Raw genomic sequence first — 14,327 nt, 5'->3', positions numbered from 1 at the left:
TTTGGGGGGGAGGCAGTGGGAGTGAATACCAATGTTATACTCTTTTCGCAAAAAAAGGCCTTTTCCCTTTTTGCTCTGGAACAGCTTAAATTGTATTGTAACTATGTCTTTAAAAGGGTTAGTAAAATTCCTCTGTGAACTGTTTTTGTCTGGTGTTTTTATATGAGGAAACTCTCAGACAACTTTATCTTTTCTTTGGTAACTGGTCCATTGATAGTCTTTCTTTTAGAGGCACTTTGGCATAGGACAGCTTCTTAGAAAACCTTGTATTTCAAAGTATTTCAGAGTTGAATAAAATTGCATTAGCTATCCTCCAAGATGGTTCCTGATCATTCGTATCTCTCAGTGTTCATTTCCTTATGTAGTCCCTTCCACACTGAATAGAGTTGATGTGTGTGATTATCGTAGAAATAGCACAGTGTAACTTTTGAGGCTAGAGTACAAAAGACATTGTAGGCTTCTGCCTAGGCTGTCTCTTAGATCATTTGCTCTGGAAAAAGTCAAATCATTCAAGTAGCCCTATGGAGTGATCCATATGGCAAAGAACTAAGTAAGAGTTTTTGCCAACAACAAACACCAATAAGCTAACAATATGAGTAAGACCTACAGAAAGTAAATCCTACAGCCCCAGTCAAGCCTTCAGATAAATGAAGCCCTGGCATTCTGACACAAGCTCATGAGAGATCTTACCAGAACCACCTAGATAACCTGCTCCTGAATTCTTTTTTTAAATTTTTTCAAATGTTTCTTTATTTTTGAGAGAGAGACACAGTGTAAGTGGGGGAGGAGCAGAGAGAGAGGGAGACACAGAATAGGAAGCAGGCTCCTGGCTCTGAGCTGTCAGCACAGAGCCCGATGTGGGGCTTGAACTCACGGACCTTGAGATCATGACCTGAGCCAAAGTCGGGCGCTTACGGACTGAGCCACCCAGGTGCCCCCTGAATTCTTAACCCACAAAACTATATGTATGAGATCATAAATGTTTGTTATTGCTTTAAGCCATTAAGCTTTTTGGTAATTTGTTACATAGTAATAGATGACTAAAACAATAGTAGTCTTAATTATGTCTCTTAATTTTCAGTTATCCATGATAATCTTTATTTCTTACTTGTAAATTTGTGCCTACTCCCATTTTAATTATATTAGCTAATGATTTGTTTTTCAGAGAATCAAGTTTGTTTCACCATTTTTGTTGTTTCTAATTTATTTCCTGCTTTTACCTTCATTATTTTCTTCTTTCTGCTTTCCTTAAGTTAATTTTGTTATTTACTTTTTCTTTTTATAAGTTTTTTAAGGCAACACAATTTCATTTGAACATTACTTTAGGTACATGTCCCAGAGACTCAGATAGTGTTTTTATTGTTATTTTTAAATTACTCAATAATTTCTCTGTGCCTTTGAGATTTTTCTTGTGGCCTGGTTTTTTCTCACAGACTTATTATTTTAATTAATTTCTAACAAGAAATATTTTATACCATGTATGCTTTGTACCTTCCCTTACTATCTGGCTCACAGGCCTTCCCAGTATGCCCAGGCAGAATTAAATATTTCTTCCTCAGTACTCTCACCACATAATACACAGTACTATCTGATCCCTCCCTCTCTTCTTTTAGAATGTTTTTTTTTTTTTTTTTTAATGTAGGCTTCACGCCCAGCACAGAACCAAATGCAAGGCTTGAACTCACGATCCTGAGATCATGACCTGAGCTGAGATCAAGAGTCAGATGCTTAACTGAGCCACCCAGGAGCCCCTTAAAACATTCTAATACCCGTGAATTCAGTCATCTAATCACATATATTTGCCATATTTTATCTGAGAAAGTCTATATGATTCTACTATCTACTTTTTCTAAGAATGATATTCTGAAATAAAAATCCTTAATTATTTCATTTGGATCAGAATTCTGTGAGTCCATAAAAGGTTTCTTTACTCTGTGAGACCAGTCTGTAAAAGGCTCCTTACCATAACAAAAATATTGAGAACCAAATGCCTTAATGTGGAGGATCTAAATAAAGATACTAACATTTCCATTTTCTCCCAAGGCTTGAAGAGATAACAATATGACTAGAAGGTATAGCAAAGTGTTAAAATGAATAAGGCCTATGAAAGAGTTTTGATATCTTCTGAAAATGCTTTAAGGTTCATGATGGCAGAAATATGCAGGAAGGAATGGCAAGGCACAATCGATGAGGCACAAAGAAATTCAATGCTGAGTCAAAGTAAGCCCAAATAGTTAAAGACAGATGAAGACAGAGATACTTGTGGTGGTTATAAAGGACTAGATTGCACTGCCCTTACAAAACCTGAAGACTATGTGAGGAAAGACATGTACTACCCTCACCATGGAGTCATTATACTTTATGAAGATCCAAGGAAAGTATATACCCAAGGGTTGAACATATAAGGAGAAGAAAATATGCATCATCTAGACAGGACTGTATATAACTAGCTAAAACAAAAACTTCAGAATTCTTAGGAAGAAATTTTACCCCAAAATAGCACTTTGGGCCAAGACGAAATATCAATAGTGAGTGATCTTAACAAAAATAGGAAGCAAGGAAGTGAATTATCAGACCTCTTCCTGAGGAGTCTGCTTTCCTGATAAGGACAGGTCCTATATTCAAGGCTTTCTGGAATATTGGTTACTTTGAATGGTATTATAATTAGGTTACAGGCCTGATCAAAAATCCCAATGCTTGTAATTATGGCTCATCAGATCATAAGAATTAGTAAGTACTTTAAACACAGCCAGTATATGACTGTATTTGTATCTTGCACATGAAAAGGAATTACCCACGTCAAATATTTCTGTACAATGCAGTGTGTCAGCAGTATTGTATGTAGAGCAGTGGTTTCCCAAAGGCTAGGTAGTAGTCTGTGGATCCCTGGCAGGGGTTATGTGATATCTCTAAACCCATTTAAAAGGGTCTGCAGTATCAAAATCAAGATACTAAGTTGCTGTTTGCCCTTCTCACTTGTTAACATTTGCACTAATTGCACAAAAGCAATTGTAGGTAAAACTGCTAACATTTTTGCATGAGTCCAAGGCAGCAGTACCAAACTATATTAGTAATCATGGTATTTTTTGCTACTATGGCAGCTTTTTTAAAAAGTCAATTTCATTTCATTAATCAAGTAGTATGAATTGATTTTATTAATTCCTAACCCTTAAGTTCACTATTTTTTTTTTATTTTTTGTGTGATAAAATGGGAAGTACATATAAAGGACCTTGCTACATACTGACCAGTTATCTTCAGAAAAATATGAGTGCAATTGTTTCAAATGCAAGCTGAATTACAACTGCTTTATTCATAAAACAGTGCTTATAAAAATCAACAAAGTAGGATTATTCAAACTTAGATATGTGGCAGACATTTACTTTAAAAATGTATGAGGAGAGCTCATCATTTCAAGTGAAATACATGACCATATTTGTTGTCTATAATAAAATTTCAAGCTTTCAAACAAATATTGGAATTTTAGAAAACTTGTAACTGCTCTGTGAGTTTGATAGCTACCCAGTACTTAAAAGATTGTCTGAAGAGACTGGTGGTAATACTAACAAATGTGATTTTTGATACTGTATTGGGAAACATTTGAGCACTGAGTAATGTATATAATTGCTGAATTACAATGTTGTACTCCTGAAACTATACAACACTATAGGTCAACAATACTTCAACAAAAAAAATTTTTGAAAGATCTGCCTAACTTAGTGATCCAATATTTCCCAAATGACCCACCTATGACATTATAAAGCCATTGAAAGTATAAAAAACCAATGGATTTTAATGTCACAGAATATACTTTTTCTCCCAAATTTTTACTTAAATTTTAGTTAACATATACTGTAATATTGGTTTCAGGAGAATTTAGTGATTCATCACTTATATAGAACACCTAGTGCTCATAACAACAAGTGCCTTCCTTAACACCCACCACCCATTTAGTCCATCCCCACCCCTCTCCCTCCATCAACCTCAGTTTGTTCTCTATCATTAAGAGTCTCTTACAGTTTGCTTCCCTCTTTTTCCCCTTCCCATATAATCATCTGTTTTGTTTCCTAATTCCACATATGAGTGAAATCACATGGTATTTGTCTTTCTGATGGACTTATTTCACTTATTAAATAAGCATAATGCATGCTAGCTCCATCCATATCGTCATTGCAGATGGTAAGATTTCATTCTTTTTCATCACCAAGTAATGTTTCATTATATATATATATGTACATATACATACGTACACATATATGTATATATATGTGTATATATATATATATATATATATATATATATATATATATATATATATATACATATATATATATATATATCACATCATCTTTATCCATTCCATCAGTTGATGGGACACTCGGGTTCATTCCATAGTTCAGCTATTGTTGATAATGCTGCTATAAACATAGGGGTGTATGTACCCCTTTGAATCCCTATTTTTGTATCCTTTGAGTAAATACCTAGCAGTGCAATTGCTGGAATGTAGCGTAGTTCCATTTTTAACTTTTTGAGGAACCTCCATACTGTTTTCCATAGTGGCTGCACCAGTTTGCATTCCCACCAATAGTTCAAGAGATTTTACCTTTCTCTACATCTTTGCCAACATGTGTTTTTTCCTCTGTTGCTAATTTTAGCCATTCGTGATGTTGAGCATCTTTTCATGTATTTATTAGCCATCTGGGTGTCTTCTTTGGAAGACTATGGAATGTCTATTCCTGTCTTCTGCCCATTTTTCAACTAGATTATTTGTTTTCTGGGTGTTAAGTTTGATAAGCTCTTTACAGATTTTGGATACTAACCCTTTATCAGATGTCATTTGCAAATATCTTATTCCAGAATATGAAATGTTAGTTGATGTAGCTTCATATTCTATATTGCAACTAACTTGTAAGAAACTAAAAACTCTTGCTTTTGGGTGAAGGACCACAGTATCCAAAATCATCTGAGGGATAAGATCAAAAGTATATTGACTATACCAGATGTGACATCTTCCCTCATTCCAGATACCACAGCCAGTGGTAAGTCATTTTAATAAGAATTAAGATTGCATCTCTTAATGGCATTTTTAAAAGAGCTGTAAGCTGATTCCCTTTAGTAAAAGCAGAACTAATGCTCCTTTTTCCATAAGGCCAACGTCTATGAAGGAGAAGGAAACTCAGCTTTGGATCATGAGCAGATGCTGAGCAGGCACATTAGGTGGAAAAAAGGACTAAGTTGTTTGAGGGGATGTATGAAGGAAAAACTCTGCTTTCTTTGTAAAGAAACATGTTCCTGAGCTTTCCTCCTGGCCTTGTCAGAAGTATCAAAGATCATGACAGACTAAATTACTGGCTCCAATTCTCCAACCTTCCGAATAGAATTATATCTGCACCCTCCTCATGGCCTCAGGATAGGTGAAGTATATTCTCCCCTTCTTGATTTGGGGTTTGGTCATATGATTTGCTTTGACCAGCTGGACATTTATTAGCAGACATTATGGGAGCAAAAACATGCACAGTTGAGCTTACCAATTCACGTGATGAAGACATCATGAAAAAAAAAATATCCCAAAGAGTCCAATAGTACAAGAAGAATCAGAGATGTGTGGAGCAGAGCTGGACCTAACCTGCAGTCTACCCTAAATCAGCTAAACCTCAGCTGCCCCACAGATGTGTTAAGTGATAAATACATGCTTGCATTAAGCCAATGAGTTGTGGGGTGCTTTTATATAGGATTATTTTGAAAACAGCCAATAACTTAGGCTACTCCATGTATACCTAATAGTCACATTCTGGAAGCTACCCTTGAGTACAGTCATTGCCTTTCCCTAAAAAGGTTTGAAAGTCTTTGGTAATGGGTAAAAGTTTGGTAGTATTATTCCCTGGCTTAAAAACCTTTGACAGACTCTCAAGACCTAAAAAGAATTGAATCCAAACTCCTGATTCTGTAATTTAAGAGCCCAAAATGTTACTAACTCATTATATCTTATTACTCTCCCCTTCCTTCATTCTTAACAAGAAATCTTCCATTCTGGCCACTGATGTTCATTCAACTTTCACAAGCAGTACTAGTCACCAGCTTTCTATGTTGCTACAGCTTTTTGCACAGACGAGATTTAGTAAACTGAACTGCAATTATGTATTTGTTTGCTAGATTGTTATTTTATCTAAGGCAGAGATACTGTCATTTCTATACCTCCAGCACAGTGCCTGAAACATGGCAGAACTGTTCTATTTTTGTTGAAAACATACAAATAAATGAAATAGAATGAATGAGTGGGATTAGGAGGATAGGTATCATCTGCAGAAGAAAATGGGAAGGGAAAAAGATGTGTCTAAGATGCAGCCTACAAAGAGAAGTATCCTTAAGGAAACGAATTGAAAGTAGTCTCATTTTTATTTAGTAAAATTGTAAAAGTTTACTAAATAGATTAAGAATACTGAATTGAGATTACGTTTTACCTCTACGAAAGTCTTCCTAATGAAAGAAATATAAAACTATGATACCTAGTATTATCATAACTTCATCAAATATACATAAGGAAAAATTTCGAGGGAAATACAAATATTCTAAAGGATTCTCTTTTTTTTTAATGTTTATTTATTTTTGAGAGAGAGAGAGAGACAGACACACAAAGCATGAGCGGGGGAGGGGCAGAGAGAGAGGGAGAAACAGAATCAAAAGCAGGCTCCAGGCTCTGAGCTGTTCAGTGCAAATGGGTTTGCAAACCCACAAACCGTGAGATCAAGACTTGAGCCAAAGTTGGACACTTAACCAAGTGAGCCACCCAGGCACTCTGAAATACAAATATTCTAAAATATTAATAGATATCTATGATTTGCTTCCTGCTTTTACACGCTACCCTGTTTAAAATTTTCCACAATGAACATGAAAAAAGTATGTGAATCTCTTTTATATAAAAATATGTGATCTTAAATATATCAAATGGCTAATTTTAAAAGACATTACATACTATAAAAGAATTCCAGGGGTGCCTCTGTGGCTCACTTGCCATCCGACTCTTGATTTCTGCTAAGATCAGATCCCAGGGTTGTAGGATGAAGGTTGGGCTCTGTGGTGAGCTTGAAGCCTGCTTAAGATTCTCTCTATCCCCCTCTGCCCTGCTTCCCCCACTGGCATACATTCTCTTTCTCTTAAAAAAAAAAAAAAAAAAAAACAACCTTTCAGTGATTTGAAAGTGGTAAACACAAAATAGTTTATCTTTCAGCTCCAAGTTCTGTGAGAAAAAAGAAAATAGTTTCTTTAAAACCACTAAGTACATTACTACACACACACAAAACTAGAATGAAGCTTCAAATCTCATTTAAAAAAAAAGGAGCGGGCGCCTGAGTGGCTCAGTCGGTTAAGCGTCTGACTTCAACTCAGGTCATGATCTCACGGTTCATGAGTTTGAGCCCCACATCGGGCTCTGGTCTGACAGCTCAGAGCCTGGAGTCCGCTTCAGATTCTGTGTCTCTCTCTGTCTGCCCCTCTGCTGCTTGCACTCTGTCTCTCGCATTGTCTTAAAAATAAATAAACATTTTTAAAAAATTAAAAAAAAAAAAAAAAGGAGATACAAGAGTGAACTGAGACTATTTAACAGTCGAGTTTTAGAATATAAATGGTAGGTAATCCCCTTCTAGCAGCAAAAATTACACAGGGAGCCAACAGCATTCATTTTTGTCTAGCATTCTGTACTTTTTATTCTTTAACCACAACCCCCCAGGATCACTCTACTGTTTTGTAAACTTTTCACCTCTCTTTTCTCACATATAACCCCATCATTCTAAACCACAATAATCCTTAATGTTTTCTCACTTCCTATCTTCTGCCTTTTATTCTTCAAACCTAATTGTTAGGCTTCCTGAATTAAGTTCCTTCCCAGATATTACTGTAGTTCTTCCATTTCCATGCAATTCTATGTACAATAATTCCCTACATAATTTTCATTTGTCCCCATTTGAGAGAAGATTCCAAAGCTTTGAAAGAGGTGCTTTTCTCACAAATACACAAAGAACACAAATGCTGTTCTCCTTCTGCCTACTCTCCCAAGAAGGTCCTGTGTATCCTCCTTGTCACTGGCCTTGCACATTTACTGCATGCAGATCTAAGCCTACTCTTTCTATTTCCCACAACCCCTTTCCAGAGATCTAAGTAATACCTCATGCATACCATGACGATCTCTGGAAAGGGCTTAGGGAGAAATAGAAAGAATAGGGTCCTTCTGGGTGTGGTGTTATCAAAGACAACACTACAAGTTCTCACCACAAGAAAAAAATTTATAACTGTGTGGTGATGTAACCTACATTTGTTGTGGTAAATTCTGTAATATATACATATAGCAAATCATCATATAAAAGTCTGCAATATATACTTTTAGCAAATTGTTATATTATATACCTAAAACTAACATGACATTACATGTCAATTATATCTTTAAAAAAAAAAGACAACAATATAAAAATACCTGCTGGTCAGTACCAGAAACAATAAGAATGCTTCTATATTCTGAGAAAATCTTCACTCTCTGAATCCGATTCTTATTATTTCAAGTCACCTGAATGTGAACAGCAGACTTAGATACTATACATTATTAACATAAGGAAATGACAAAACCCTTCGCTGGAAGGAAAGCAAGTCCACACTTGGAATATTTCTTTCCTTTGGAACCATTCAGAGCTGCCAATTTTCAATTGATTTCTGGCTTTCCAATTATTAATACTTAACTTTTGGAAGGACATTTCTAGCTTCTTTTGGTGTAGTCAACTGCAAAATTTAACGCTGCAGATCTACCTATACGGGTTAATACAGAATCAAAGGTATGTTAACTTCTAAAAGAGACATGCAGGTAAGTTCTTTAATAAGCCTACAACAGGCAAAATTCACAAGGTCTGCCACTATGAGTACAGCAGTAAAATCTCTGAAAAGACTTAGAGCAATTTATAAATTTCAAACTAAGTAAATAAAGTAGCAACTGATACTATTTTAAAAATTAGAATGTTCATTTTTTTAAAATGCCCTTCTTAGAATGCTTGTTCAGCTAGATACGTTATGAAGAAAAGAATTCCATGGTCAAAGTTTTGGAAGTGTTATCCATTATATCCCCAACTTTGTTTGGTTATGGAAACTTTTGTGTGTAACATCTTTCAAGATGATGATTTGTGAAAGTTTTACAGATTAGTAAAATTTATTTCGAATTGTATTCTTCATATTATATTAACATAAATAGTGCTAAATCAATATTTATGTTTGGAATTATGCCATAAATAAATAAATAAACCACTTCTTATAGCAAAGGAATAGCTGGATGAGACTAGAAGCATATCATATTCTGAAATCCTAGTCTGGGAGTGTCCTAGCCAAAGATTATGCTCCATAAACCTAATGACCTTCTTTCTGCATGGTAGCAGAAAGATTTTCCACATCATTTCAAAATGAAATGATCAGCATTCAACCTATTTCAGTGATTTATGAGTCAAGAGCTTTCTGATACATGACTGCTAGTCTTGCCTATCTCTAATCTATTCTTCTTTAGAATGCTACCAGTTATCTTCTAAAAGACACACTGATGGTGACACTCCCTCATTTAAAAACCTTTCCATAGCTCCCAAATGCTTCAAAGCAGGAAATTCAAAATTCATTTTTTTTTTAACTTTATTTTTTTGAGAGAGGGAGAGAGTGTGGGAGGGGCAGAGAGAGGGAGTGAGAATCCTGAGCAGGCTCTGCACTGTCAGCGCAGAGCCCTATGTAGGGTTTGAACTCATGAACCATGAGGTCATGACCTGAACCAAAATCAAGAGTCAGATGCTTAACCAACTGAGCCGCCCAGGAGCCCCAAGAAATTAAAAAAAAATTGTTTTTTAATGTTTATTTATTTTTGAGAGAGAGAGACAGAGCACGAGCAGGGGAGTGACAAAGAGAGAGGCAGACAGAATCCAAAGCAGGCTCCAGGCTCTGAGCTGTTGGCACAGAGCCTGATGCGGGCCTCAAACCCACAAACTGTGAGATCATGACCTGAGCCGAGGTTGGACACTTAGCCAACGGGGCCACCCAGGCACCCCAGAAATTAAAAATTCTTAATGTTGCACATCTGGTTCCAATCTACTTTCCAAATTATTCTGCCACTTCTACACCACCTACCCCAGCTCTAGCTATACCAGGTAGTTATTATTCACAGATTGTTGTTTCATGCTTCTTTCCTTCTTGAATTCTCTTTTCCCCCTCCTTCTTTTCTCCATTTGTTAAATTATTATTCATCTTTCAACACCCAACTCAAGACGACCGTTCACATTGGCAATAATACAACATACGTTTCATAAATATATTTTACTCTTCATTTCAGAAAAGTCACTACTATATTTAATTATGGAATAGTAATTTTTTTCATCTATGAATAATGAACACTATTGAGTTTGATTAGTCTATTTGTAATGGTTATCCTAAAAACTCACTGCTATCTCCCCTAGATTTAATTCTTAGATTCAATTCCATGGATACTTACTAAATACCAAATATTCCCTAGACACAGTCATACTCTTAAGAACTGGGCCTATATACAGCCTTTACTACAGCTAAATGCAAATGCAATAGTACATTGCATTTTTCTTCCTGTTCCAAAATTGTGGCTAAGGCCCAAAGCTGAGGATAATGAAGTACTCCATCTACTAGCTTAAGAAGCCAACCATAGTTGGTACCAGACTCTTCTCTAAGGGTTTAACTGAGAGATACCAATTTATTGAGACAGCTCCTACCATCAATATCCTAACACCTTCCCTCAATGTGAATCTAAAAAGGCTGAAAAGAAAAGAGGATTACTAGACTTTAAGGGGAACACAGAGTTTATGAAAATAGGACATTCCTTTCCTCTTTGGAGAAAAAAGAAGTTGTCATATTTAAATCCAGAGGGAAAGAATCATGGTCATCTAAAAGAAAGTCAGACTGGTATTTCATTCCCTATTTGGTTATTTGTATAGGCAAAAGACTTACTGATTTACCCCTCTGTTATATACATAAGGGAAAAGAGAAATAAGGAGAGCGTATGGTGGGGGAAGTGAGAGATAGTAAGACAGGAAAGACAATGGCCTGGTTCCTGGAACCTGGTTCCAAGAGGTATGAAAAATGTAACCTTTCCCCTAATGTGCCTGTAGGCCCTAGAACTGGTACTGGGAGGTAGATTTGACTGTAAAGTCCTGAGGCAAAAAAAGACATACAGAGTCCCATGGTGTGAATGCCATTAGTAGGTTTAGTCCAAAGATGTAACCAAATCTTCCAAGGGATTGCCAATGCCTGTAAACATGGGATAGGACTGATCTGTTAGCAGGATAAATGGAAGTTCCCACTCACCTACATTTAGGCTATTGACAATGAGCTAGAACAGCAGTGCTGAACAACCAAGAAAGAGGACTGCCACCTCAACAGTGGGATATCATGTAGGATTTTGCCCCCGGTATCACTCCTCCCAGTTTCAACACTAGAGGAAGAAAAATCACAAGAAAAAGGGAAGGCGGACATGTGTAATAAAAGGAACCTACTTACCCACCCCAAAAGTTTTCAGCCCCAGATTAAAGTCTAGTTTGCCTGAGAGAAAATGAAAACAGTAACTGAATCAAGTCTGTGACTCAAGTTATAATATGGAGAAAACTGATTCTTAAATACTGCCATGAAGACAAGAGTGTTTAAAAATTGCAGAATAGTGACAAGACACTGTGAAGGCAGTTGACATCCAATCAGAAAGGGGAGTCAGACATGGTAGAGTTGGCAGGCAGTTACTAGGTAAAAAGCAAAACTGATCGGTGTTTATATCCCAGCAAATTGAGATCCTCAATGAACTAGTTAACCACAGATGGATAGCCTCTGAAGTTAGTTTCCACATATACTGGTGTTCTTAGCTTTCCATCTCTCCTTTCTTTTTTTTTGTATAATAAATGAAATCCTGGTATGAGCTCTATTATACTATGATATTTATACTATGAAGTCTAGAACCAGTCTGTCAATTTTTTCACTACCATTTGCTTGCTGCTCTGTCTGAAAAATGCTAAGCAGATGAGAGCTATTATTCTATATCTGGGAAGTCACCATTAAAGTCACAGATATGAATGGACAAATAAGCGTCACTAATGATGGGAGGATGCTAGTAGTAGTAATAGGTATTTCAAGTAATGAAGTGAAGGGGACCAATGAGAACAAAGTTCTTCAGAAATTAATTTGATACCTCAAAGCCGCTTTCAATGTTACCTTTTAATGATCCAACCAAAGAAGAAATCTACAAAGAGGCTTATCTGACAAAGAGCAAAACCAGTATATTATAAATGGACACTGTTCAGCTGCATGATACAAAGGAAGAAAAGGGAAGGTTCTAAAGAAAAAGAGTAAGAGAAAAACAAGTGAAGGCTGGTCAGGAAGTGGGACCTGAACTGGGGCGGTACATGGAAGGTGGACAGGCATGGATGATAGACAGAGCAGAACAACTCTGGATGGATGGTAGACAATAATGTAAAGTGGCTATGACACATTGCAATATTAATACATACCGAGACTGAATTGCGGGTAATGCTCATAAATCTAACTGCAATTAGTACAGGTTTCTGGATTAGGAAGGACATGAAAAGGAAAGCAGAAGGTTAGAATGTACATGTCATTGCCCCATTAAAAGAGAAGGTTTAATCTTTCAATGGACTGAATATATCTGTCTTCTGCAGCATCAGGGGGAAAAAAAGCACAGCTTGTCTAGCTGCTTTGAAAAGCAGTTTTAGAGTAAAAGGTCTCTCCCCATCCTTCTTAGATGGGCACTGCTAAATTGGGCATCCTAGAACTGAGCTCCTGAAAATTCAGACTACCAGAAAGGGTTTCACTTTTCAATAGTGTTTCTGTTTTCATTTTCTAGGGAAAAGATTTAGATAGTGTCCTGCAATTAACTTTCTTTAGAAACTTGACTGCCTGGAAAAGGTCTATGTTTGTACTTATTTTTAGAGAAGACCCTTCACTAATTTAAATCAACAGACATATTTGTTAGGACTTATTCTGTGCCAGGCAGTTTAAGCACTAAAGAAAGAAACAGAGTTATTTTAATGTTAATCTAAGTATAAATCACGAAGATATAGATGAAGTATTGCTGGGCTCCTGGAAAAGCACGAGCATGATGACAGGGAAGCCTGCTTCCCTTTAGAGATTTACTGGGAATCTGACTGGGTCTTCATTGCTACAATTCTGTTTTGCAGCTGAGGGGAATGGTAGCAAATGATAGGACTTTAATGCAGCAGTAGCATCCCAGTTACCCAGATCCTACTGATTACTGGTCAGTGAGAACTGAAGTTGTCTATCTATAGGTCACTGGTTACAAAGGAAGACATTAAACAGAAAAGTAGGCAAATGGAGAAAACAAATTAAATTTTTGCCAGGCTTTTCTCAAAACCTAATAATAAATCCTTAAAGAAATCTTTGATAATAGTAGACTCACAGATGGAATTCCATTTCCTTATGAATCACATTCTTGCAAATGATTAAGTTCTCTACATCACACAAGTATTAACAGGAACATCAAAGGTGACATGGTTGAGGGTGGGAACAGATGGTGGAACGAAGTAGAGAAAAAAATTAGGATAGGTTAAATTTTCACAGAAAGGACAGGAAAAGAAAACAGGACAGATTATTAAACCACCAGCATTTTACCCAAATACTTGACTTAAAAACTTCTACACATTTAACTATATATATTCTGTACATATTACTAAAGAGGGCTAAAATATCAAACATGAGGCATCTATATTACCCTGAGTTAAAGTGGTTTCTTTTTACTCATTCCATGTGAAAAAGGTTTGGAGAATAATCTCTCTTTACACCATAAATGCACACTTAAAGCCCCAGGAAGGCTCCCATTTTCCCCTGTGATTCCACATCTTGTATCTTACCATTGATCTACGAATCAGAGACAGCCTGGTCTTTGCCTTATTCTCAGCAAATTCCAGGCTACTGATGTCTTTGAGACGAGCCTTGTATTTATTCATTTGTTCCACAACAATCAGCTCCACACAGCTGAAACAGGAGGAAAAAGAGAAAACTGTTAGGAGCTGAAGTAAGTCAAATAAAGTGTAGTATCCACAGACTGCTTTTCAGCTAAATGTGGCAGATGGTTGGAGAATGAAAGAAAAATCAACATTCCTTATTTTATGAGCTCTATGACAAGGTTTCTATAATGGTGGTCCACAACTTTGGCTGTACTTCAGTACCCACCCGAGGAGTGACTATATGTCGCAAAGCCCAGGCCATACCCCAGACCAATTAAATGAGACTCTCTAGGATGGGACAAAAACACCAGGATTTTTTTTAAAGC

At 36.5% G+C, this 14,327-nt stretch overlaps 1 protein-coding gene across 7 annotated transcripts in view; it reads right to left on the bottom strand.

The window, feature by feature from the left end:
- The window catches only part of MYO9A (myosin IXA), a 282,825-nt gene that overhangs the window by 32,199 nt on the left and 236,299 nt on the right, over nucleotides 1-14,327 (bottom strand). For all 7 annotated transcript variants that reach the window (XM_042941515.1, XM_042941514.1, XM_042941518.1 and 4 more), the window contains one exon: nucleotides 13,906-14,029. In XM_042941515.1, coding sequence (XP_042797449.1) covers nucleotides 13,906-14,029 — 124 coding nt within the window. The remainder of the gene's footprint in view (nucleotides 1-13,905; nucleotides 14,030-14,327) is intronic.

This window comes from Panthera leo, chromosome B3 (genome assembly GCF_018350215.1).
Source record: "Panthera leo isolate Ple1 chromosome B3, P.leo_Ple1_pat1.1, whole genome shotgun sequence".
Taxonomy (NCBI): Eukaryota; Metazoa; Chordata; class Mammalia; order Carnivora; family Felidae; genus Panthera; species Panthera leo.
Note: the sequence above shows the minus strand (reverse complement) of the source record. Positions and strands in the feature narration are given on the sequence as shown.